The 27,028-nt window shown below is 37.4% G+C and overlaps 1 protein-coding gene across 1 annotated transcript in view; it reads left to right on the top strand.

Moving 5' to 3' along the window:
• UVRAG (UV radiation resistance associated) overlaps positions 1-27,028 on the top strand; it is a 383,943-nt gene that overhangs the window by 50,712 nt on the left and 306,203 nt on the right. The window contains 1 exon segment of the mRNA XM_059067816.2: positions 21,994-22,111. Coding sequence (XP_058923799.1) covers positions 21,994-22,111 — 118 coding nt within the window.

The following is a 27,028-nucleotide window of genomic DNA, read 5'->3' as shown; positions in this document are numbered from 1 at the left end:
CCTTTTGGCTGTGCGCACAGTTTGTGGAATCTTAATTCCCCCACCAGGGATTGAACCCGGGCCCCCAGCAGCGAAAGCACAGAGTCCTAACTACTGGACTGCCGGGGAATTCCCTAGACTTTATTTTTTAGAACAATTTTAGATTTACAGACAAATTGAGCAGATAGTACAGAAAGTTCCCATATACTGTATACCCATTTTCCTCTATTTTTAACGTCTTTCGTTAATATGGTACGTTTGTTACAATTGATGAATCAGTACTGATACATTATTATTAACTAAAGTCTATATTTTATTCAGATTTCCTTCATTTAAAAAAATTGTGGTAAGATATACATAATATAAAATTTGCCATTTAAATCATTTTTAAGTATAATTCAGTGGCATTAGGTACATCCTCAATGTTGTGCAACCATCACTACTATCCATTTCTGGAATTTTTCATCATCTCAAACAGAAACCGTACTCATTAAACAACTCCCCATTCTTCCTTCCCCCAGCTCCTGGTAAGCTCTGTTCTACTTTCTGTCTCTATGACTTTGCTTATTCTGCCTTCTTCTTATAAGGCAATCATACAATATTTGCCCTTTTGTGTCTGGCTTATTTCATTCAACATAATGTTTTCAACATTCATCCATGTTGTAGCATGTATCAGACTTTCATTTCTTTTTAAGGCTGAATAATATTCCATTCTGTTTATATACTACATTTTGTTTTCGTTCATTCATCTGTTGATGGATCCTTAGTGTTTACATAATATACTTTGTCAGGATCCCATCCTGCACATCACATTATATTTAGTTCACCTATCTCCTTAACCTCTTGGTTGTAACAGTTCCTCAGACTTTCCTTCTTTTTGATGACCTTTATCGTTTTGAGTACTTCTCAGGTATTTTGTAGGATGTCCCTCTATTGGAATTTGTCTGGTGTTTTTTTTTCTGATGGTTAGATTGGGGTTATGGGTTTTTGGGAGAAAGGCTGGAGAAGTAAAGTGCCATTTTCATCCTATCATTTCAAGTGTGCATACTATTAACATGACTTATCACTATTGATGTTAACCTTCGTCATCACCAGTGCAGTTGTGTTTGTCAGGTTTCTCTGCTGTAAGGTTACTTTCTCCCACTCATTCCTCCGTACTGGCCTCTTTGGGAGGAGGTCTCTATGTACAGTCCACACTGAAGGAGTGGGGATTGATACTCCCCCTCCTTGAGGGCAGAGTATCTACATAAATTACTTGGAATTCTTCTGCATGGGAGAGTTCTATCAGTAACCACTTCCTTTTACAGATGAGGAATCTAAGGTCTGGGTAACTTTCTCAAAGTCACAAAGGGTGTCATCACAGGGACTGCAGTTTAGGTCTTTGATTCCCACTTTCCATAGATACCTATTCTTTTCAGGGTCTGGTGAAAAACAAAAGCTTTAAGTTATCTCAAGGTTGAGACCATCATGCTTTTTATTTTATTTCCCACAGCACCTTTACATAGCATTGTGCTGATTACGTAGTAGGAACTCAGTACGTTTTTAATTTAATTTTATTATTATTATTTTTTGCGGTACGCTGGCCTTTCACTGTCGTGGCCTCTCGCGTTGCAGAGCACAGGTTCCGGACGCGCAAGCTCAGCGGCCATGGCTCACGGGCCCAGCCGCTCCGCGGCATGTGGGATCTTCCCAGACAGGGGCACGAACCCTTGTCCCCTGCATTGGCAGGCGGATTCTCAACCACTGCGCCACCAGGAAAGCCCCACGTTTTTTATTTTAAAATATTGTTTGTATATGGATCATCAACAGCCTAAAGAGAGGAAGGAAATGGGATTGAAACACATATAAGAAAAAAATGATAGAAGCACAAAAACTTTCTAAAACTTAATTTAGCTGTATGTGATATATATTTTCCCTTACATGTTTCTGTTTATTAGATGTCTTACTTTTGTCAGTCTGATTTAATCATCTTTTTATTATGTGTTTGAAAGATTTGTTTCGTTGGCAAGGCCACTGAAGGCAGAGCGAAGGCCGTATCTTATTGGAAACATATGCCCCGTGCAATGTTATGTATATTTATTCCTTCCACAAATATTTGTTGAGCTCCTTCCTTGTGACTCAAATAAAAAAATAGTGTATAGTTGTGTTGTAGCTATAGCTATACAATAAAATGATGGCAATTTTTGAGCTGTTTTGGTTCTTGTAAACAAATCGGTGTGAGGAAGCTTCAGAAACAAAATATCCGCATCATTATTTTTATGTGATAAAATGCCATTAGGAATTTAAGGTTTAAAAATTTGTGTGTGTGTGTGTGAAAATGTTTAGTTTTCCTTTGAAAGGAAAAGCTATGTTCTTATTCAGTGTTAACTTTAAAATTTCTCTACTGGGTCACAGTTCTTAACTTTGTGTCAGAAAATTCAGAAGTGAAACTGACTGGAAATAGAGCCAGAGCAGAATTGAAACTAGTAAGTTAGGCCTGAGTGAGTAGTAAAATGAAAAAAAAAAATTAGGCTTCCATATTTTCCAAATGTATATTTTTGATAATCTGTGTATTTTCATCAGTAGACATATTACTACTGGGGGAAAATATTTGTCATTTTTTTTTTTTTTTTTTTTTTTTTTTGCGGTATGCGGGCCTCTCACTGTTGTGGCCTCTCCCGTTGTGGAGCACAGGCTCCGGACGCGCAGGCTCAGCGGCCATGGCTCACGGGCTTAGTCGCTCCGCGGCATGTGGGATCTTCCCGGACCAGGGCACGAACCCGTATCTCCTGCATCGGCAGGCGGATTCTCAACCGCTGCGCCACCAGGGAAGCCCTGTCATTTTTAATGTGCTTGAATGAGTACAGATACAAACTAGGGATGTTTTAGAAAAACTAGACAGATTTATAATTAAGAGAGGGGTTGAAACATTTTAGGTTTTTTACTTTGTTTTAGGTTTAATGGCATCAGTAACTTCTCAGTTAAATTTTTTAAATGTTTTGTGTCTTAGGAGTTGTGTTCTTAGATTATACATGTAGAGGAGCACATGGAGAATGGAAACTTGACATTGGAATTTTTTCAAAAACATATTTCATAGTATACTTTTTTGGTTTAATATTATATACCCTTGTTTTCCATCTTGTTTTAAGATGGAAGCATGAATTTCGAATCATAGAATTTTATAGATGCAAATTCTGAAGCCCTCAGAGGTGAAACTATTCTTCTGGCCAGAGACTTGGTCCCTCTGTTTATTTCCACCCTCAGGGAGTCAGTAAAGAGTATTAATTTAACAAATCTGAATTGAGTGCCCTGCTCTTCCTGCTGGTGGCAAAGACCTGACCAGTTCCTGGGTCCCTCATGAGCATTTCACTGGGCTTGGCTTGGAGTTTTGGGAATTTGTTTCTTATACTTATCTCTGGGCCTTGACACATTATCCCTACAACTTTGGGGATTTTAGGCTAGAATTAAAATGTAGGAGAGACCATATTTTAAACTTCTCTCTTCAGGCTGAGCTGTCAGACTCCATCCCCTTTCCCCCTGTTATGGTATGTATTAGTGAAATTTTGGAATGTCCCTGTGTAATTTGAGTGATCAGTCTTCCTGTTTTGTTCCTGTCTGTCCTTTTTTGAATATCCCACTTAGGAAGTCCTGATTCTTTACCGCTTCACATTTCTGAAACAGCAACCATCTGGTGATTGTGGGGTTTTTCATGCAGGAATCTTATTTGTGTAATGTTTGATGCTGATTGCCGTAGACATCATTTACTAGTAATGTTATCAGTCATTGAAAAACTGGAGTCAAGTGCATTTATTGGTTGAGAAGCTGAGAAAGCTGAGTATTAGAACCCAGCACTTAGGAATCTCTGTTTGCTGGTCCATTGAAACATCTGGTACTTTTTCCCACTATGGTTTTTAGAATGTCCTACAAGATGCAGTCAGGCTTTTTTGAAAATAGTGAGGAAAACAAGGAAGCTGAAACTGACAGCTGCCTTTGGCTTTTGTCAGTAGATTCCTGGGTAAGAAAAAAAGAGAAGATACAAATGAGTGAAAGTGGAAATCAGACTTTTATGGTCTCCTTTTTTTCTGGGAAAAACTTGGACCTCTTTTAACATAACTATATTTTTTTGACTAAGGGCTTAACTGTGAGCTACATGTGTTCATGTTAACCTATGTCAAAACTAGTTCTAAGTGCAGAAGTGGAAGAAACTAATTCGTTTATTCAACAGATATTTATAAAGTACTTCCTTTGATTTATGTTAAGCACGGGATTAGCAACTATATGTCTTGTTTCCTCCAACCTACTTAAGTCTTTCAGAGGGTATGAATTATTTCCTGTCACAATTCCAGTCTTTTTTTTTTTAATATAAGAGCTAATACAGGAAAACGACACTTTTTTAACACAACATGAAACTAATTTAGGAGTATGAAAAAGTTGTGTTTAAAGTCTCGCGGCATGTGGGATCTTAGTTCCCCGACCAGGGATTGAACCCGTGCCCCCTGCAATGGAAGTGTGGAGTCTTAACCACTGGACCACCAGGGAAGTCCCTAAAATGTTAATATAAGGGTATATATGAAAAGCAGCAACATGGGAAAGACTTTCTAATTTTTTCATTGTGAAAATAGATCAGAAAGCAAGATAGGTAGGTAGGCTGCCGGGTGCTCATTTCAGGTATAGGATATTTTACAGGACTGTACTCATTACAGGATAGAGTTGGTCCCATCATAGAACTGTACATATAGTAGATATTTCAAGCTTGTTTTAATGAATTGACTAAATGGAGTTTTTCCTACATGCAAGGTATTTAATATAAATATAAAAATAAAGGGCTTCCCTGGTGGCGCAGTGGTTGAGAGTCCGCCTGCCGATGCAGTGGACATGGGTTCGTGCCCTGGTCTGGGAGGATCCCACATGCTGCGGAACGGTTGGGCCCGTGAGCCATGGCTGCTGAGCCTGCGTGTCCGGAGCCTGTTCTCCGCAACGGGAGAGGCCACAACAGTGAGAGGCCCGCGTACTGCAAAAAAAAAAAAATTAATAATAAAGAACAGTTGTCCCAGTGCTCTTGAGTGACTGGTTTACATTTGATATTCCTTTATTTCTACCAAAAGAAATCAGTCTGATTATTATATAGGGACACTAGAATTGCAGAATTTCTTTACTGTACATTAGCTGAATTTTTGATATTTTATAAACTTGGATGTTTTAAAACTACCTGCAAATTATTAAAAATCGTTGCTCACTATTACTACCTTGTATTTTCAAGAATAGGTTACCTTATCAATGCCCTCTTCAATGAGATAGCAAAATATGCAGTGCATCTTAGATATTATATCAAAAATAAAAACAAAATAAGTTGGTACTTAGAAGTTAACATAAAATCTGTTAAAAAATGGAAAAATTTAATTAATTGATATTAAATTTCTGATGTGTACCAAATACTGCGTTAGACTCTGGTGTACTTCTTTCTCTAACTTCTCTTATTATTGGAGTACCAGAATATCTTTGAATACAGTTTTATAATTTCTTAAAAGCAAATAATTATTTCTTTTCTTTTTTTTTCCCTTTAATATTTATTTATTTATTTGGTTGCGCTAGGTCTAAGCTGTGGCACGTGGTGGGCTCCTTAGTTGTGGCATGCGAACTCGTAGTTGCGGCATGCATGTGGGATCTAGTTCCGTGGCCAAGGATCAAACCCGGGCCTCCTGCATCGGGAGTGCAGAGTCTTAACCGCTGTACCACTAGGGAAGTCCCTGTCCCTAACATTTTCATTCCACAAATACTGTGCTCAACTCTGTTCTACACTATCATTTGTTTAACAGGTTTTTTTTTTTTTTTTCCTGCGTTTCTACCATGTATACCACAGTGGTGAAGAATATGTTTTCTAGAGCCTGATGCTTGGGTTCAAATCCTGGTTCCATTATTTCCTAGTTGGCAGCCTGGAAGTTACTTAATCTCCCTATGTCTCAGGGAGGCTCAGATCAAATGGGCATAATAGCACCTACCCTATAGGGTTGTTGAAAGAATTATGTGGGTCATAAATTTGCCTAAAAAGGTGCTTGGTATATAGTAACTGCTCAATGCTCACGAAATGTCTGCTCTTGCTACTATCATTACTACTACTACTGCTGCAGTTTGTCAGGCTCCGAGGATACAGGATAAATAAGGCACTGTCCTTGCCTTGGAGGGATTTATAACCTAATGGTTAAGGCAGCTACATCAGCAGACCATTTTAGTGTAATATAAGAAGTAGTTTGAACTAAATGCTGAGGTGGGAAAGAGAAGGAAAAGCATTCTAGCAGAGGGACCAGCTTGAGCAAAAAGGTAAGTAGATGTAAAAGCGAATGGCAGATAATTATGTGAGGCTGGAGTTTAAGGATCTTGGAGGAGGATGGTGGAAACAAACGAGCTGGAGAGGTATAGTTTGGGATTAGATTATGGAGGGCCATGTATGGCATGCTTTGGGATTTGGACATCATCCTGGAGGCAGAGGGGAGGACTGTTTTTTTTTTTAATAGACTTTATTTTTTAGAGCAATTTTAAGTTCATAGCAAAATTGAGCAGAAGGTACAGAGATTTTCCAAGTACTTTCTGCCCCTGTACGTACATAGCCTCCCCCATTAGCAGAACCCCACACCACAGTCATATGTTTGTTACAGTTGATGAACTACATTGACACATCATCATCAGCCAAAGTTCACAGTTTACATTAGGGTTTACTCTTGGTGTTATACATTCTGTGGTTTTGAACATGTGTATAATGACATGTGTTCACCAATATAGTATCATGCAGAGTAGTGTCACTGCCCTAAAAATCCCTTGTGCGACACTTACACCCTGTGCTACATCTACAACTCCCTCCCCACTAGCCATGAATGAAAAGTGTTCCACATCCTTGTTAGCATTTGGTGTGGTCAGTATTCTGGATTTTGGCTATTTTAATAGGTGTGTAGTGGTATCTTGTTTGTTTTAGTTTGCATTTCCCTAATGAAAAATGATGTGGAACATATTTTCATATGCTTATTTGCTGTCTGTATATCTTATTTGGTGAGATGTCTGTTAAGGTCTTTGACCCATTGTTCAATCAGGTTGTTTTGGTTTTTTATTGTTGAGTTAAGAGTTCTTTGTATATTTTGGGTAACAGTTCTTTGTCAGATGTGTTTTTTGCATATATTTTCCCCCATGGCTTGTTTTCTCATTCTCTTGACATTGTCTTTCAGAGAGCAGAAGTTTTAAATTTTAATGAAGTCTAGTTTATCAATTATTTCTTTCATGGAGAGTGTGTTTGCTGTTGTATCTAAAAAGTAGTTGCCATTCCCAAGGTCACCTAGATTTCTTCTATGAATTTTATAGTTTAGCATTTTTACATTTAGGTCTGTGGTCCATTTTGAGTTGGTTTTTGTGAAAGGGTAAGGTTTGTGTCTAGATTCTTTTTTTGTGTGTGGAGGTCCAGTTATTCCAGCACCATTTGTTGAAAGACTATCTTTGCTCTACACCTACACCTTGCGCTACATCTACAACTTCCTCCCCACCAGGCATGAATGAAAATTGCTCCACATCCTTGTTAGCATTTGGTGTTGTCAGTATTCTGGATTTTGGCTATTTTAATAGGTGTGTAGTATTGCCTTTGCTCCTTTATCAAAGATCAGTTGACTATACTGATCTATATATATATCTATATATATATCTATATATATATATCTATATATATAGATATCTATCTATCTATCTATCTATCTATATATATATATATATCTATATCTATCAGTTGACTATATAAGTTTCTGAGTTCTCTATTCTGTTCCTTTGATTTACTTGTTTATTCAGTTTGTCAGTATCCACAAAATAGCTTGCTTGAATTTTGATAGGGATTGCACTGAATCTATAGATCAAGTTGGAAAGAATTGACATCTTAACAATATTGCATCTTCCTATCCATGAATATGGATTTTCTCCATTTATTTAGTTCTTCGTTGATATCTTTCATTAGAGTTGTATAGTTTTCCTCATGTAGATCTTGTTCATATTTATACCTAAAGTATTTCATTTTGGGGGAGTATAATGTAAACGATATTATGTTTTTAAATGCAAATTCCCTTTGTTCATTGCTGGTATATAGGAAAGCAATTGGCTTTTGTAAATTTACCTCGTACCCTGCAACCTTGCGATAATTGCTTAGTTCCAGGAGTTTGTGGTTGATTTTCTCAGATTTTCTACATAGATGATCATGTCATCTGTTGAACAAAGACAGTTTTATTTCTTCCTTCTCAATCTCTATACCTTTTCTTGTCTTATTGCTAGTACTTGGTTTTCTTTTCTTTTTTAAACTTTTTGTTTAGAAAGAATTACAAGCTTATTGAAAAATTGCAAAAATAAAACTTGTACAAGAATACCTTTATACTCTTTACCCAGAGTCATCTATTTTAACATTCCATTTGCCTTGTCATTTGCAAGCTATCTCTTCCTAGGTCTATACAGATATAGATAAGTTTTTTTTGTGTGTGAATCATTTGAAGTTAAGTTACATACATCCTGACCTTTTATCCTTAAATACTTGAGTATGTATTTCCTAGAAGAGGTATGTTCTCTTTTATATCTGCAGTATAGTTATCAGTTTTAGTAAATTAACATTGATATAATGCTTTTATCTAATCTGTGGTTCATAATCTGTCAGTTGATCCCATAATGTCCTTTATAGAACATTTCTTTCTCCAGTTCGTGATCCATTTTAGAGTCAGGCATTGCATTTAGTGGTTTCATCTCTTCTTTAAGGTAGAACGTTTCTGCAGCTTTTCTTTGTCTCTTTTTTTAAGGTCAGTGTCATTATACAGATAGACCTCTTCCTCCCTTTTTAAAATAGACTATTCTTCATTTTCTGTTTATCTGATGTTTCCTCATGATTAGATTCAGATTATGCATTCTCTCAATTGGAATTTCTTTTTCTTTTTTTCCCATTTTTTTGGCCATGCCGCATGGCACGTGAGATTTTAGTTCCCCAACCAGGGGTTGAACCCGCACCCCCTGCATTGGAAGCTTGGAGTCTTAACCACCGGACCACCAGGGAAGTCCTTTTAATTGGAATTTCATGTGTGGTGATGTGTCCTTCATAGGGTATCACTTCTGGAGGCACATGATGTCCATTTGTTCCTTACTGGTGATGTTTATTTTGGTCACTCGGTCAAGATATTATCTGATTTCTCAACTATATAACTCTGTATGTGTGTGTCTGCCCTTGAAACTAATAAACAGTCTGTAGGGAGACACTTTTATATCATGCATATATCCTGATTCCCACCCCCCCCCGCCACCCCGCGCCCCTGCCCCAGATTTATCATCCATTGATGATTTAAAAAAAAAATTATTTGGCTGCACCGGATCTTAGTTGCGGCACATGGGATCTTTAGTTGCAGCATACGAACACTTAGTTGCGGCGTGTGGGATCTAGTTCCCCAACCAGGGATGAACCTGGGCCCCTGCATTGGGAGTATGGAGTCTGAGCCACTGGACTACGAGGGAAGTCCCCATTGATGATTTTTGTCTGAGGTAATCTTGCCTGTCATTGTGGTAAAATTATGATTTCCAAGGTCTTAACACTCCCTCCACATTTACCAGTCTGCCCTTGGCATTGTACTGTGAGAGTAGGAGGATAGTTTTGAGGAGAGACTGGCGGTGAGAAGAGTCATTAAGAAGGTGGTGGGGAGAAGGCTGCTGATGAAGTTTCTAAATAAGGGGAGACTGAGGCCTAAGCTGTGAGTCAGTGTGAGATATTCATTCATTCATCATTCCTTTATTCTTTCAGCAAACTTTTATTGAATATCCGTGTGGCTGCACTTGGGATAAATAGATGGTTTTGGTTCTTAAGGAGTTTATAGTCCCTGGAGGCTACAGAAAGGCGGAGAGTGGTGACAAAATAGAAGTGCTATTAAGAGGTATATATAGGGCTTCCCTGGTGGCGCAGTGGTTGAGAATCTGCCTGTTAATGCAGGGGACACGGGTTCGAGCCCTGGTCTGGGAGGATCCCACATGCAGCAGAGCAGCTAGGCCCGTGAGCCACAACTACTGAGCCTGTGCTCTGCAACAAGAGGGGCCGCGATAGTGAGAGGCCCGCTCACCGCGATGAAGAGTGTCCCTTGCTTGTCACAACTAGAGAAAGCCCTCGTACAGAAACGAAGACCCAACACAGCAAAAATAAATAAATAAATAAATAAACTCCTACCCCCAACATCTTAAAAAAAAAAGAGGTATATATAAAATATAACTTTAATGTGTATGTTAAATATAACATACACATAAGGCTACTGTCTTATGGCACTGTGAAATATCTAATCTTGTCCATGGTTTACTCATTGGTTCATCCATCAAACACTTACTGAGTATCTACTTTGTGTCAGGTGCTAAGTGCTATGGGTAAAAAGAAGAATGAAACTTGGTTTCTTTATTTAAGGCTCACCCCTCTTTTGGGGGTACACAGCCATATAAACATAGTTGATAAAGCATGATTGTGGTAAGTGCTGTGATGGTGGCATGTATATAGCATAGTCATGGCACAGGGAGAAATTATCATCTTGGTTTAGGGTAGTGGATGGGGCAGGGTGGTCAGGAAGGATGTCTCAGAAGTGGAGATTCTGAGGTGGGTCATGAGGAATGATTTGACATTTGTCTGCTTAATTGTAGATACTCATTTTAGTCCAACTTTGTGATTCATTTGCTGTCATATTTTCCTCCAGTCAAGATTCATGGCTCGTTTTCACACACTACTGCAGAAATATCCTTTAAAAATTATTCATGAATGAATTTTCCACTCTTACCCTTTTATCTTTTGTCATGCTGCCTTGTGTTTTTAGTAGCTAATGTCTTTAAAACCATTCTCATAGTATTTTTAGCCACAGTAGTTAGAACCATCTCCCCCACTTAACAGGTGAGAGAATCAAGGCCCAGAAAAGAACAGTGAATACCCAGCTATTTTGGTTCTAAATTCGGAGCTTTTCCCACTATCTTAGTCTGTTTGCTTCTTGGATTTAAAGCACAGTTTTCCAATTTCACCTTTGTCTCTACCTTCACAAACCTGTATAACTCGGGTTAAGTGGATAGATTTTGAACCTACAGGTAAACTGACCACTAAAAGCTGAGGCAACCTGTAGGGTAATAATTGTTACATTATTGAACTACCTTAAGTGCTAGCACTGTGTCTAAGTGCTTTGCAGTTCTTCCCTTTACTCTTCATTCATTGCAACTCTATGAGGTAGAAGCTGTTATTAGCTCCATTTTACAGATGAGGTGTCTGAAGGTTAGAGAGATTAGTTACATACCCAAGGGAAATAGCAGATCTGGGACTCAAACCTAAGTTGGCTAAGTTTATACCACAACACAAAACCAATGTTTGGTATAACTGGAATAAATAGCTCACAGTCTGATTTTGTTCTGAAGCACATGCCCTTTGTTTTTTTCTCAGGTTGATTTTTCTCCCAGTTTATAGCTGGGAGTCTCTGGAACTGTTTACCCTAGTGCTGCAGTGTACTGGCTGTTGCACAGGAGTTAGTCCTTATGTCGTGGGTGGCTTAATCTGCCTCTTCATCTATTTCTTTCCTGGGTGAGCATCTGTAAAAGTCCCATATTATTGGCTCTTAAAGAAGTCAAAACTTCTTGGTGCGGATGTGGAAATGGGACAGAGACCAGGGCTCTTAATTTTATTGAATTTATGTAGGAGAGGTAGTCAGAGGTATTTAGTCTTCCATTTCATTGTGTAGTTCCTGGCACATCATGGGTACTCCAGAAATGTTGAAATACTTTGGCTTGTTAGGGTACAATGTATAGGAGAGAATTATGAAGACATGAGGATGTTTGTGAATGTTGTGAGCTTATTGAGACAGATTGGGATTGAAGATGGTACTGGAAAGTAGATTTAGGGCCTTTCGATTTATTTAGTAAAGCTTGATTGTAGTGGGAGGACCTTATTAGATAAAGGCAACGTGGGTTAGTTCTGGGGCAAAGAGAAGGCGGGGGGGGCGGGTAATGGGAAAGAAATAATGGAAATGAAGACACAAAGATTCTAATTTTGCTAATTTTGGTAGGTTTTAAAAATAGAGTCTCCCTGAAATCAGTATGTTAACATTTAATGCACAATGGGGAATATCCTGGCGGTCCAGTGGTTAGGACTCTGCGCTTCCACTGCAGGGGGCACAGATTCAAACCTTGGTCGGGGAACTAAGATCCAGCAACGCCATGCAGCTTAGCGAGCCCCCCCATCCCCACCCCCGCACGCAGCCAAATGCATAATGGCTTGTACTTGTTTAAGGAATTGTATAGAGATTACTATTTGTGAGATCTTGTTTGCAGAAGAGGAAGTTGATATGTGTATAAGAGAAGAAAGCTGGTTTTTACAGTATAAACAACAATAGCTTTCGGGAAATGAATGAAGAGTGTGGAAAGGAAGAAACATATGCCAGAGTTAACTGTGAAGAAAGAATTGATGGGCTGGGTGGCTGATTAGAAAGGGGAGTAGGGGCATGGGACATCTGCCAGGCAAAGATGTCTCAAAGGTTTTGAAACAGGGTATCTGGGAAGCAAATACATGGTGTACATGCACACATGTACACATAGCCTAGGAGATCAGGCCTGGGTGTAAACCTTGATTTTGCTACTTACTAACAGTGTAAACATGGGTAGGTCCATTTACTTAGGACCTCAATTTTATTATCTAAAAAATGAGTAAAATGGCTTAGACTAGTGCTTATTAAACTCAAAATGTACATACAGATTACCTGGGGATCTTGTTAAAATGTAGATTCTGATTGAGTAAGGTCTGTAGTGGGACCTGAGAATCTGCATTTCCAACAGGTTCCCAGGTGATACTGAGTAGCGAAGACTTAGATGACTTACAAGATCCTTTTCAGTTCTGTAATTCTATAATTCTATTTATTGAATGTTTGTCCTTTGGAGATCTGTTATACTCTTGTGACTTTATTACCTCTATTTAGATAAATGAATTCTAAATCCGTTTCTTTACTTCAGATTAGAAATGCCTAAACCAATTCGTCATTTTACACTAACCACATCCCTTTCTTGACATCCCTATTTCTGTTAATACTTTATATTTGTAAAATACTTTACAGTTTTTCAGAGAGCTTTTATATCCATTATTTCATTTGATCCTTAAAATAACCCACAGAGGTAAGCATGCAGGAAATATCTCTTTTATGGAAAGGAAAACAGACTCAGAGAGACTAAGTGGTTTGCCCACTAGTGAGTGGTTAGAACCACCCTTGAGTTCAGATTATTGACTCTCTTACCACTATGTCACACTGCTTCTGGTAATGACTATCACAGATACCTGGGCTTAAGGGTTGGTTGCCACCTCTGTTTTTTTAAAGATGTAAATTTAATTTTATTTTAAAAGATAGGTAATATATTCATGTGGATCACAATTCAAAGGTTAACACAAATGCAGAAGTGGAATTTCTGGGTCAAAGAATCTATGCATTTGTAATTGTGGTAGGTATTTGCCAGATTGCCATCTTAGAGGTTTTACCAATTATACTTTTTTTCAGGGAAGTGTCTGTTTTGCCACTGCCTGCCTCTGAATATGTTATATCAGACTTTGGGATCTGTGCCAATTTTAGTGCAGTTTTGAGTTGCATTTCTCTTATGAGTGAGGTTGAGAATCTTTTCTTGTTTAAGTGCTATTTGTATTTTCTGTGAATTAATCTGTTAATATTCTTTGTCGGTTTTTCTGTTGGGTGGTTGGACTTTTTGTTCTATGAACTCTTTATTTTATTTTTGGCTGCGCCTCACGGCTTGCAGGATCTTAGTTCCCTGACCAGGGATTGAACCCGGGCTCCTGGCAGTGAAAGCACCGAGTCCTAACCACGGACCACCAGGGAATTCCCATATGAACTCTTTATGTATTAGAGAAATTGTCTTTGTTATATGAATTAAAATCTTTTTGTTAGGTTTTTTCCTTTGATTTTGCATATGCTAGTTTTTGTCATGCATAATTTAAAAACATTTTATATAGTAAATTTTATTGATTTTTTTTTCTTTTTATAGCTTTGGAGTTTTATGTCATTCTTAGACCTTTGAGATTATAGAATAATTCTTCATGGTTTCTTTTGATACTTTTATGCTTTAATTATTTACATATGAATATTTTTAAACCATCTGGGATTTGATACAAGGTATAGGATATGTTTCTTGTATATATACATATTTCTTTTCTTTCCTTCCCTTTCCCTTTCCTGATGGCTACTCTATTGCCCTGACACCTTTATTGATTAGTTCTTATATCTCTAGAGGTCCTTTAACTCCTTTATTTCTTTTATCAATCTTCTCTTTGTCCTCAACCATATCCGTTATCTGGTTAGTCTCCCCATTAAGCCCATTTTTGTCTTTGTGCTCCTATATAGTCTTATCCTTTCTTTCTGTTCTTATTGATATTACTTTAGAACTTTTTTTATTATGGAAATTTCAATGAATAAAGAAATATGTATATTATATATATAAATGTGTATTGAAATGCATACATACAGAGTGGAATGTAATAAACTCCCAGGTACCTATTACCTGTTATTGGTAATAACTATCAATAACTATCACCTCATGGTAGATCTTGTTTTATCTATATACCTAACTAACAATACTTGTCCTCCCTCCCTCACCCCAATTATTTTGAAGCAAATTACAGGCATGATACTACTTTTAACACTTGGACCATTGAAGCTGTCTTCTGTCTTCCAGTTTTTATCCTCCAGGTCATCCTGTGTAATTCTGTGTCTTTCTTCTGTCTTACATTTCTAAAATAACAGTTCTTTAATTAAACGGTCTTTGAAAGTATATGTTGGATACTTTTACCTCAAACTGGCTTTTTCATGTGCCCAAACTCCGGTTCTTTAAGAAGATTACATACTCTGAAACAAGGGAATGCCATGTTTGTATCCCCACAGTTCCTAGCATAGTCTGTAAAGGAAATAACAGCAAGTAAAATAGAAGAAAGGGGAATGAGAGAGGGAGGATGAGAGAGACATACATGGAGAACAATACTGGATCTGTCACTACAAAGGCCTATTTCTTAGAGCAGCACTACCCAGAGGAAACATGGGAGAAAAGGGCAAGTTTGGACTTCCTACTAAGATTGGGGTGAATAGGGTAGAGATTTAAAAAAACCAAAAAAAATCCAGAACCAAAATGTATAAGAAATGTAGGAAGTTCAGAGACCTAGATAATTTTGTCTTTTCTTGTGGAGAAGCCTGTTAGTGCATAGTAAATGACTGAATTAAATTCTAGGACTTATTTGAACTTGAGTGAGAGGAGAGTTAATGTCAAAATAAGCCCTTTGGTTCCAAGGCTGTGTAATTTGTGTCAGAGAAAGTTCTCAGTTAGGAACAGGAGCTATAAAGTTTTTATGAGAGATCAGAGTTGGTGGTTTGTTTGTTTAAATCTGTAACATTGGGTGTTGGCACCATCTGCTTTCCATCCAGCAGCATCTAGTTTTAAAGCACTTCTGTTTTCTTCAAAAGTTTTCACAGTGAGTCTTTCAGCTGGGATCAAGAGATTAGAAAAAATAGGTGATTGAGACTGCTATAATATAGAAGGGGCTTTTGTATTTTTTAAAAAGACTGACCTAATTTATCAAGCTTAAATTCTTGATTTGGTAATTCAACATTTTTACCTTCCGTGGAAATGTGGAAAACTAATTTTCTCCCAGGTTTGCTTTTGTTGTCCCTCAAAAAAGTGTACCAAAGTAGCAGTAATCTGACTTAACCTGGGCCTTAATTCTTCCATGACATTTAGCCTGGCCCCAGGCTGAGAATAAATGCCTGACCTGAAAAAGAAATGAACTGGGAATAGGAAAGGGGAACGGTATTCAGAACAAGTTGGACTACATTTCCAAATCAAATGCTACTTTAAAACTTCTCATAACTCAGAGAGTATCTACATTAGGGGTCAGCAAACTGTGGCCAACGGTCACTGGTTTTTTATATCAACTGATGAAATAAGAAAGGTTTTGACATCATTAAAGGATTACAGACAAACAAACAAAAACCCAAAGAATTTGCGGAGACAGGATGCACCCTGAAAATCTTTAAATATTTACTTTCTGTTCCTTTTAGAACAAGTTGACCAACCCACAATCTACATCATTCAGGGTATATAGTAGTATTTATTTATGTGGACACTTAAAATTTCTTGTTCTTTTGTTTGTGTTTCGTATTAGCACTTTGTTTTTGTAAGGGTTATGCAATTTTCCATTGTGTGAATATACCACAGTTTGAGTGGTTATTCAGTTTTTGCTTTTATAGCCCATATTTGCACACATTTTTGTGATTTGTGGAATTTCTTGGTCAAATATTATGTGCAGTTTAAAATTTGGTAATTGTTGCTAAATCACTGTCCTTCCAAAACGGACCATTTTATATTTTCCCCAACATTATTTTCCTTACTAGCATCAACCCTGACAGAGACTAAAATGGTTTGGTTAATCAGATAGATCTCTTTGTTTTCTATTGCTGAGTAACAAACAAAAAATTTAGTGGCTTAAAACATCATCATTTATTTTGCTCATGAATATGCAGTTTGGTTCGGGCTTGGTGGGAACAACTTGTCTGTGCTTTACTTGATGTCATTTCTGGAGTCTCAAAGGCTGGGTACTGAAACGGTCATTTGCGTGTCTGGTTATAGCTGGGATCTCTCAGCTGGGGCTGAGGAGAACACCTGCAAAGTCTTTTCTACTTGGCTGCTTGGCATCCTCACAGTGGGGTGACTGGATTCTGAGGAAGAGCATCCTGTAAAGAGGACCAGGTAATTTTATGATTTAGCTTCAGAAGTCACATGGCATTATTTCTGCCATAGTCACAGGCCTGCCCTCATTTAAGGGAGAGAGAACATAGATGCCACTTTATCAAGGAGGAGTGGCAGCATCACATTGTAAGAGAGCACGTGGGATGCGATGTATTGGTGCAGCCATTCTTTGGGAACTACAGTCTCCACAAGCTGGAATATTTGTTTTGGCATGCATATCTTTATGAGTGGGATTATATGTCTTTTCATATGGTTATTGACCATTTCCATTTCTTTTTAGGTGGCTGCCTTTTTGTATCCTTTGCCCCCTTTTCTATTGGACTATAGATTATTGATTATATTATTGATTTGTAATAGCTCTTGTAGACTAAGCAAACTAGACTCAAAATTTGTTTAGAAGAGACTTCACCATGGTCTTGGGAGTCATAAAAGGTGCGTGGGATTATAGCTTAGTTTGGTGACAGTGGGGATTTGTGGAGTCATTATATTTAAGAAACCATCAGCCTCCCTGAGTCACTCTCCAGCAGTGACGAGGAACAAGATCAAGGACACATTTCTCTTTGGTCATTATTATACCTCAGAAACCAGAAAGTTTTAGATACCAGCCAGGGAAAGGTAATATTTGGGAGGAACGTAGAACACCAATGGCGCACCTTACTACTGAAAATTGCTTTGGTTTTCTTTTAGTTCTGGGGTGTGTTTTGACTTGCTGTCACCAAGGTTAAGGTTCAAAATTATATCAACAAAAAAGGATTGACCCACCAGAAATTACCATTTTCTAAAATATGGAGATGTTTAACAAAATAAAACATTTCTTTGTACCTTGCCTCTAAATTAGAATGTTCTCTTCATCTACTAACCTGTTAATGGGATAAATTATTTTTTTAAAATTAATTAATTAATTTTTAAAATTTATTTTATTTTTGACTGCATTGGGTCTTCCTTGCTGCACGTGGGCTTTCTCTAGTTGCGACGAACGGGGGCTACTCTTTGTTGTGGTGCGTGGGCTTCTCATTGCAGTGGCTTCTCTTGTTGTGGAGCATGGTCTCTAGGCGCTCAGGCTTCAGTAGTTGCAGCGCATGGGCTCAATAGTTGTGGCTCGTGGACTCTAGAGCGCAGGCCCAGTAGTTGTGGCGCATGGGCTTAGTTGATCTGCAGCATGTGGGATCTTCCCGGATCAGGGATCGAACCCGTGTCCCCTGCCATTGGCAGGCAGATTCTTAACCACTGTGCCACCAGGGAAGCCCTGGGATAAATTCTTGATAAACAGTTACAATGTAAGTCTTCTCTCTAGTTGTAATCTTTGATAGTTTTATAGGGACTGGATATGTCATTTTACAGTAGTTCTCATTTTAGGTATGGTTTGATCCAGAGACAAATTCTGTTGCCAGGACTTTTTTACTTTTATTTTTTTAATTGAAGTATAGTTGATTTACAATATTAATTTCCGGTGTACAGCATAGTGATTCAGTATTTTTTACAGATTACACTCTATTAATAGCTATAATGGCTATAATTCCCTGTGCTCTATGCTATATCCTTGTTGCTTATCTATTTTATGCATAGTAGTTTGTATCTCTTAATCCCTTACCTCTGTCTTGCTCCACATCTCTGGACTCTGCTGTCTTACTTGCTGTTTTCATTTCACTGTGGTGGAAAGTTGACTGCCAGCATCTCTAGTCCCATGTCCTTTCCAGGTTCTGGGCCAGTAGGGGGAAAAAAAACCTCTCAACAATTTAATTTCTGGGTTTTCTAGGATCCTAATCATGTGTTATGGGCAGGGTGATGGAATTTGCTGATTGGCCTGATCTGAGTCACAAGACCCTCCTTGGAGTTGGAGGTGGAGTTAATTCTACAGGAAGTATTACATAGATTGATAGCAGAGGAGAGTGGTTCTACAAAGGAATATCTGAGGGTATTTTTGTTTGTTTGCTTGTTTGTTTTTGTTTTGTTTTTTGTTTCTTAAACCAAATAGGTGCTGGGCAGGACAAAACAAAACAAAATAAATAAAAACAAAGCAAAAAATTATTTAATCTACTGTTATGTTTTAAAGCAGTTTTCTAAGAGCATGAGTACTGTTAACAAGAAAAACCAACCATTTTAGATTCTTTAGAGGCACCAGTTTACAATCATACTAATGAGTAATGCTTACATTTTTACTTAAGCAAATGTTTCAGATCTACAACATATGGCAGTTAAGTCTTGTTTTAGAATTTATACTTGAGAGATTTGTAAAAGAAAAAAGTTAAGGAATTTAGGATCCTACTGGTCTTTTACCCACTGCCAACATTGCAGGTAGCAGAATTGTGCTCTAGCTACATCTATCAATCCTCCAAATCAAAGCTGAGTAAGAAGATTTAATTTTATTTGTTAGTGAACGTTTTTAACCTTTATATAGAATGTTTTATAGGCAGTGTTTCAAAGACATTAAAGCCATGTTAATTCCAACTTAAAAATGAAAATCTATTCAGCTTTAGTTTTGGAGATAGGTGTTTTTAGAGCACAACTTGGATGCCTAAAGCTACTGCTGTAGAAAGATACGCAAAGAGCTTTTTATAACTGTGAAAGCTTAGAGCTTTGAGAAAGTATAAGGAGATTGGCTGGTAAAGAAGCTGCATGGAATGTTATCTTAAAGAGTAATTCCAAAGTCTGTGTAAATTTTAATTACTCAGTATTTTTACTTTTCTAAGATAATTGAGCCAGTTTAGATCATAAGACAGATTTGAATTTAACTATCTTTAGATGGGCCATTGAAGAGATAATCTGATATTTAATTTCTGTTTAGACAAGGTCTAAAGCAGTGTATTTATGCTAGATGGTGCCACCAGGCCACGAACTACTGCTAGATTGTATACCCTGGAGCAGTTAAGGGTAGATGAGTGCTGAGGATTTGCTGTAGTCCAGAAGCACTGCTAAGATTTGAGCCCCCTTTCAGTTCTGAGGTCCATTCTTAGGTTTGAAGTGCTCTCTATTCTCCCACCATCTCGTGAGTGGCTGTCAGAATCCACTAAGGGTTCCAGGCCACTCAGGTTTATTGCAAGGCCTAGGTCATACCAAGACCTTCTTGACTGGGTTAATTCACGGGACATATATTAATTCAGTCAAAAACCATTTATTGTGTTCCTGCTATTTGCTAGGTACTCATCTAGATGCTGGAGATACAACAATAAATAAAATAAAGTCTCTCCTTTATAGAACTTATACTCTAGTTGGGGAAGATTGACAAATATCTGGAGCTATCCATAATTCCATATTAGGTATAATTATACATTGTTTTGGTCAAGTATAGATGTTCTGTGGAACTGAGAACCAGAGAGGATCCTTTAGGTCACCTTGATTTCTTTAATATTTCCTTGGATCATAGGGTAATATTTTGGGCAAAGGTGGGTGATATAGCCTAAGGCTGGTGGTAAGTTTTGGTATTGCTATTATATTTTGGACTAGGTCTAGTTGATTTAAACTTTTTCTTATTTATTTAACTTTATTTTTTGATTATGTAAATCATTCTTATGGTACAGAAGTTAAAATCACATAAACAAGTATCAGGGAAGTCTTGTTTTTATCTCTATTCCCTCCAACCTGTTCTCACCCTCATAGGTAATAATTTTGCTGCGTTTCTGGTTTAACCTCCCAGTGTTTCTTTTTAATTGCATTAAAAAGAAACAGTTCAGTTAGAGAATCAGGAAGGAGGAATCTTCTCTCCTTAACTTTGAAGCATAAGTGGATTTCCTTGAAGAGAATAGTATTCTAGATTAAGGGGCTAGCATTAGCAAAAGCATGGAGCTAGGACCATGCATGATCTTTTTCATGGAACCTTAAGCAGTCATGTGTGACTAAGGGGTTGCGTATGTGGAAGATCTAGTGGGCAGTAAGGATAGGTTATGGAGAGGTCGGATTGCACAAGGCTTTGAAAGGAATAATGGGAGGTTTGTATTTTATGCTGGAGGCTTTGCAATGTTTTCAGGTTTTTGAATAGAGGACCAAGATTGGAATCTTACGGCAGAATAGATGTGATTGTTGTGTATAGGCAATTAATAGTTCCTGTCAATTTAAAATCTTGACTGAGAAGGTTGATGAAAAATATATAGTAGAAGGAAATAGTTGCTGTAATCCAGGGTGTGAAATGGAAGCCTTTGGCAGATTGTAGAAGTATAAGTCTTTTAGAGTAAGCCCTAGCAACTTTTTGTAAGTACATTTGGGGCTTTACGTACTTTGAGTATTAAACAATAACCTTCTCTGTCAAAGAATCTTAACCTCTAGATTGGGAGAAAGGATTGGGTTGTTATGTGCATGGAAGGGAGGAACTGAACTTTTCTGGCTGACTGCACATGTAATTGAAGACGGACTTAGCAAAGTGGGCTTTCAGCCTGAAGGAAGAACTTTAAGCATATTTTAAAACTGAGTCCATGGTTTCTATTTTTAAGTCTCTGAAAATAATGATCTGACACAGGGAACTAGCTTTTGAGAATGAATCTGTTGTGCTTAGACTTCAGCATTGCCAACTTTTTCTCCTTTTGATATGAGATGATTTGGCTATCCCTTAAGTTATCTTATATTTTTGTTGATTTCTACTGTTGCTTATGGAGCTTTGCCTTTCCAACACTTGTGACTCCAAGTAATTCATGCATCCTAGTTGGAGAAATTGTTGGGAAGGAGGCCTGATTAGGAAATAGGGGCTGGTTAACTGCTGGTCAAGTGAGAATTTAAGCTGACAACAGTTGGGTTACTGGCTGGATGGAGTGAACAGTGAGTTATTGCTTTTATTTTTTGGCTTTGGCTTCTTTTTCTGGTTGTAATAGATGATCTGGAGTCAGACTGAGCTAGCAACAGAGGTGTATGTATGTAATAATGGCTGATTTTCTGTTGGTATGAGGTGGACTTTGCATGTCTACCAGCATCCTTCCGAAGGGAAAAAAGCAAATTACTATTATAGTTAGTTTATGTTTCAGGAAATACCAACACTATTCTACATGTATATAGCATTGATACAACATTTATGCTTTTCAAGAGTGTTTCGTATCTGTTATTTCATGCTCCCAACAACCTTGGAAATGATATAGGGCAGGAATAGTTCCTATTTGACAGAAGAGATGCTGAGGCATAAATAAGAGACTGGGTTAAGGTTGCTGGCTCAACAAATAAATGACTGGGATGACTTACTATATTTTATGTTTGAATTGTAACTTTCAGAAAGCTTTATAGGAGGAAAAAGCTGAATACTCCTCTTTTTTTGTTATTATTTTTCAGCGACGTCTTAGACATCTTCGGAACATTGCTGCCCGGAACATTGTTAATAGGAATGGCCATCAACTCCTTGATACCTACTTCACACTTCACTTGTGTAACACTGAAAAGGTATATAAAGGTAAGGAAATCTGGACTTGCCACCCACAGATCGTTGCATCTCATTTTTATTCTTTTGTAACACAAATGATTCAGTGCCTCTTGCTAGTATTGCTTATTAGAAAGCTAAGTTGTTATGCTGTCTGAAAATATTTCATGAGTAGTTGTTATACATATTGAAGAAACATGTCTTTTGGATAGTTCTTGCAGATAACTGAGACTTACATTGATAAATTTATCATTCCTTTATGAATGTTAACGTTTAATATCTGTATTCCAGTAGCTGTCATTTAAAATAGGCTATTTGATGGGACTTCCCTGGTGGCGCAGTGGATAAGACTCCGTGTTCCCAATGCAGGGGGCCTGGGTTTGATCCCTGGTCAGCGAACTAGATCCCACATGCATGCCACAACTAAGAGTTCGCATGCCACAACCAAGGAGCTGGTGAGCCACAACTAAGACCTGGCTCAACCAAAAAATAAATAAAATAACTAAAACTTAAATTTCTTTTTTTAATTTATAAAAAAAAAAAGGTTATTTGAGGGACTTCCCTGGCGGTCCAGTAGTTAAGACTTCGCCTTCCAGTGCAGGGGGTGTGGGTTCGATCGCTGGTGGGGGAGCTAAGATCCCACATGCTTCGCGGCCAAAAAAACAAAACATAAAACGGAAACAATATTGTACCAAATTCAATAAAGACTTTGTAAATGGTCCACATCAAAAAAATCTTTAAAAAAATAAATAAAATAAGTTATTTGAGTCCAGGATCCAGCACTAATTTGCTTTTCTTTAAAATATAATTGATTTCTTTAGTATTATAAAATTTGGACCTAGTTCATATCTTCTCATATCTGTACTTATTTGTGTATATGGGGTCATGTTTAGAAGAATGGCATGGTTTCTTTGAATTCAGTTCCACATTGAAATGTGGATTCTTCCATAAGTGATAATTCTAAGAGTACATCAGATATTTGATTCAAAATCACAAGCATCTTTTGAATACATATTGGATAAAAGGCACTTTGATATAATCAGTTGACCTGTTTTGGATGCTGTAAGAGAGGAAGCATGGTATAAGGACAGGAATATTGGATTAGGATTGAAACTACATTAATACTAGTGCTAGCTATTTCAGCTAGTATGTAAGTATATACTAGCTGTATACTATACACTAAAATAGCTATACGCTAGCTATGTGGTTTTTGGACAGAGATCATGGCTTTTTTAGCCTCACTTTTCCCATTTGTAAAGTAGAGATAATGAGGTCTTAAGAAGTCAGGCAAGACAGATTTTTATGAGGATCAACTGAGATAAGGTAATAACACTTGGTAACATGTGAGTAAAGGTCTATTTATATTAATAAAAGGTGGCATTATTTTAATTTTTTTCTTTTTTTGGCCACGCTGCACGGCATGTGGGATCTTAATTCCCTGACCAGGGATCAAACCCGTGCCCCCTGCATTAAAAGCACGGAGTCTTAACCACTGGATTGCCAGGGAAGTCCCAGATGGCATTATTTTAAAAAGAGGTACTAAGGACTTATTTGAATTCTATCCTGTGGCAAAGATGAAAAATTCAAATGACATTTTATGTTTTTGGTTTTAATTACTTTAAAAAATTGTTATTAAAGCAGTAGTTGTTTAACAACTTTTTTCTTTTTAAAATTTCAATACCACTATATGCTAATTTAAAAATTTAATCAGAAATTATATAGAGTAGGACCCCCCCTTCATATACAAATGGCATTAAAGTAATTTCGAAGGGTGAAAAAAAAGGACTCTAAATTCCGCCATTTTTACAGTTTTATTTCATTCTTACTTTTGATTCTAACTATTGCATATTTTTAAAACAATTGTATTAATCTGAACGAGTAACACTAGCTACTATAACAAATACCACAAGTCACTCAGTGACTTGAAATAATAAATTTCTTAAACACTAAGTTCAATGTAGGTGTTTTTTTTTCAATAATAATTATAAGTATTTATTAAGAAAAAAGGAAATTTAGACTTAAAGTCTCCCAGTTCTTGAGCAGCAAACGATAGCTAGAAAGCAGGCTTTTCACAAGTATAATCAATCCTTTAATTTATTTGCTTTTCAGTTTTAACTGGAAGGCATAATATGGTTTGCAGAAGCAGACAAATATTTATTTATTTATTTATTAGCATTTAAACATATTATCTAATTTATTTATTTATGTTTTAACATCTTTATTGGAGTATAATTGCTTTACAATGTTTTGTTATTTTCTGCTGTATAAAAAAGTGAATCAGCTATATGTATACATATATCCCCGTATCCCCTTCCTCTTGCGTCTCCCTCCCACCCTCCCTATCCCACCCCTCTAGGTGGTCACAAAGCACGGAGCTGATGTCCTGTGCTATATGCGGCTGCTTCCCACTAGCTGTCTGTTTTAATGTAGGTGTTCTTTTCAGACATTGGCTTGGCAGCTGTCCTCTAAGTGGTGACTCAGGTATCCAGGCTCCTTCTGTTTTGGAATGATGCTTCTGGTATGGCAAGAGCAAGGGATTATTTTAGGGAGATTTTTTAAATGGAAATGGTCCACAAATTCCACGACATTCCATTAGTTGTATATCAGTTGCATCATCCTTTTTAGATGAACAGGGGACTGAGAAATGTTGTCTTCCTATGTGTCCAGAAGAAAAATGAAAGTTTGGTCATTATTTGTCCTAAGGGTGTAAGCATTTTTGCAGATCCTAATGCGTTTGGTCTGCTGCTCACTAACTGGTTTTATCACTAGTAATATATGACACTGCCAGAGTACTTCACATTTTTGATAGGTTTCTATATAATCAGTTCTTGGTTATTATCTTGGTTAGAACTTCTGTGTCCTTGCTCCAGTGTTATCTCTGATAATAGTTACTAATATTGAACTTGGTACATTTTAGATTTGGTAAATGATAGCAATTATTATTGGAATTGTAATGTTAACAAGCATAATAGTAATTTCCAAAAACAGTAGTCATGGGACTGGTTGATGACCATGATGTTGAAAACTTGTCTAAGGGGGGACTTCCCTGGTGGTCCAGTGGGTGAGACTCCCATTCTCCCAATGTAGGGGGCCCAGTTTGATCCCTGGTTGGGGAACTAGATCCTGCATGCATGCCGCAATTAAGAAGTCCGCATGCCGCAACAAAGATCCCGCATGCCACAACTAAGACTCTGCACAGCCAAAATAAATAAATAAGTAAATAAAAATATAAAAAAAGAAAAAAAACTTGTCTAAGAGATACGATGAAAGCAAAGTGATTTTTTTTTGTTCCTGTTTTTTTTTTTTTTTTTGTCTTCTTCTCTAGCTCTGTTTATATCTTGAGCTTAGAAGTTATTATGGACTGTTTCTTGAAGTTATTTCAATAAAATGATTGTTAACACAATTAGGGAATAGTTGGTTTCAGACCACAGGGAAGTCCCGTGTCTAGTAGTTGGTATTGAGTCTGTCACTAACCGGCAAGCCCTTTGGCTAGGGCATTTAGTTCCTCTTGTGTGCTGTTAGCTAATTTATCTCTAAAATGAGAGGACTGATGATTTCTGAGAATTCCTACTGCTCCAAAATGTCATGGTTGAATGAAGTCTATTATGTCTTCTTGTTGGACCCACATGTTATGCTCTATAACTTTTAACTACTATAGGAGGAGCCAGGAAGCTCTTTCCTTAGTAAACTAATTAATACCACCTTATCTTCTTGGACCTGTGATGATAAACATGAATATTCATTGCATGATCATTATGTGGCCCTTGGTGTAGGATGACCACGACGGAAGGCCTATGGGCTTTTCTTACAAAGCCACCTGTACCACCTGTCTAGTGGCATCATTTCTCAGTTTCAAAAGAAGGTTTTTTTTTTTAAGTAGAAGAATATCTGAAATGCTGATTTCTAAGTTATTCTTTTATTTCAGCTGAATTCACAGGAGAGCATAAGAAGTTATGTGTGAGTTTTTTTGATTTTTGACATTTTTTTAATACTCTTAGGAGATGGCCTATTTTTCAGGTAGTTCAAATTGAACACCATTTATTACATTCCCAGAGAACAAAGCCTTGTGTTAATGGATGAGGAGCTAGGTTCTAATCCTGGTTCCCTCTTAAACTTGGAAGTTTTGTAAAATCAGGTTTGTTCTTCAGCCACAGTTATCTTCTCACCCATGAAATGTGAGCGCCTGTCCTTTCCTGGAATACCAACCACTTATTTTGAATACATCAGAAGACAACCTCTGTATAATCCAATTTGGTGATCTCATGAATGTCTCATAGTTTTAAATATCACTTATCACCCTAACAACTCGCAAATGTATATCTTTAGCTTCAGCCTCCCCTCTGAACTCATGCTCCTGTATTCAGTTGCCTACTCTACATCTCCATTTGGAGTCTAGTAGATACCTTAAACTTGATATATTCAGCACTGAGATTCTGATGTTCCTGCTCTGATCTACCTCCTATATTCGTCCTTTTATCAGAAAATGACAACTCTATCCTTCTATTTCCTTGGCCAAAAACCTTGGAATCATCCTGGATTGTCCTCTTTTCTATTCCACATTCCATCTTTCAGCAAATACTTCTGGTTCTTACTACCAAAATGTATCCATAATCTTTTCCCTTCTTACTACCTCCAAACCACTATCATCTCTTGCCTGAGTTTGTTGAAGTAGACTTCTAACAGGTCTGTCTGCCCACTCACTCTTTCTAGTGTGATCTCAACCGAGATCCTGTCAAAATCAATGTGAGGTCATGTTATTCCTCCCCTCAAAACCCTCCAGTGGCTTCTCATTTCATTCATAGTAAAAGCTAAAGTTCTTTTGGTTTCCTAGGGCTTTCATGATATGCCCGTCTGTGACCTCCTTCTACTCTTCTAGTTGTCTCTGTTCCCACCCAACTGCCCTTGTTGCTGTTCCTTGAATTCATCAAGTTGACTTCAGTTTAAAGGCCT

Source organism: Kogia breviceps, chromosome 7 (genome assembly GCF_026419965.1).
Source record: "Kogia breviceps isolate mKogBre1 chromosome 7, mKogBre1 haplotype 1, whole genome shotgun sequence".
Classification (NCBI taxonomy): Eukaryota; Metazoa; Chordata; class Mammalia; order Artiodactyla; family Physeteridae; genus Kogia; species Kogia breviceps.
This window is presented reverse-complemented; position numbering and strand designations above follow the sequence as displayed.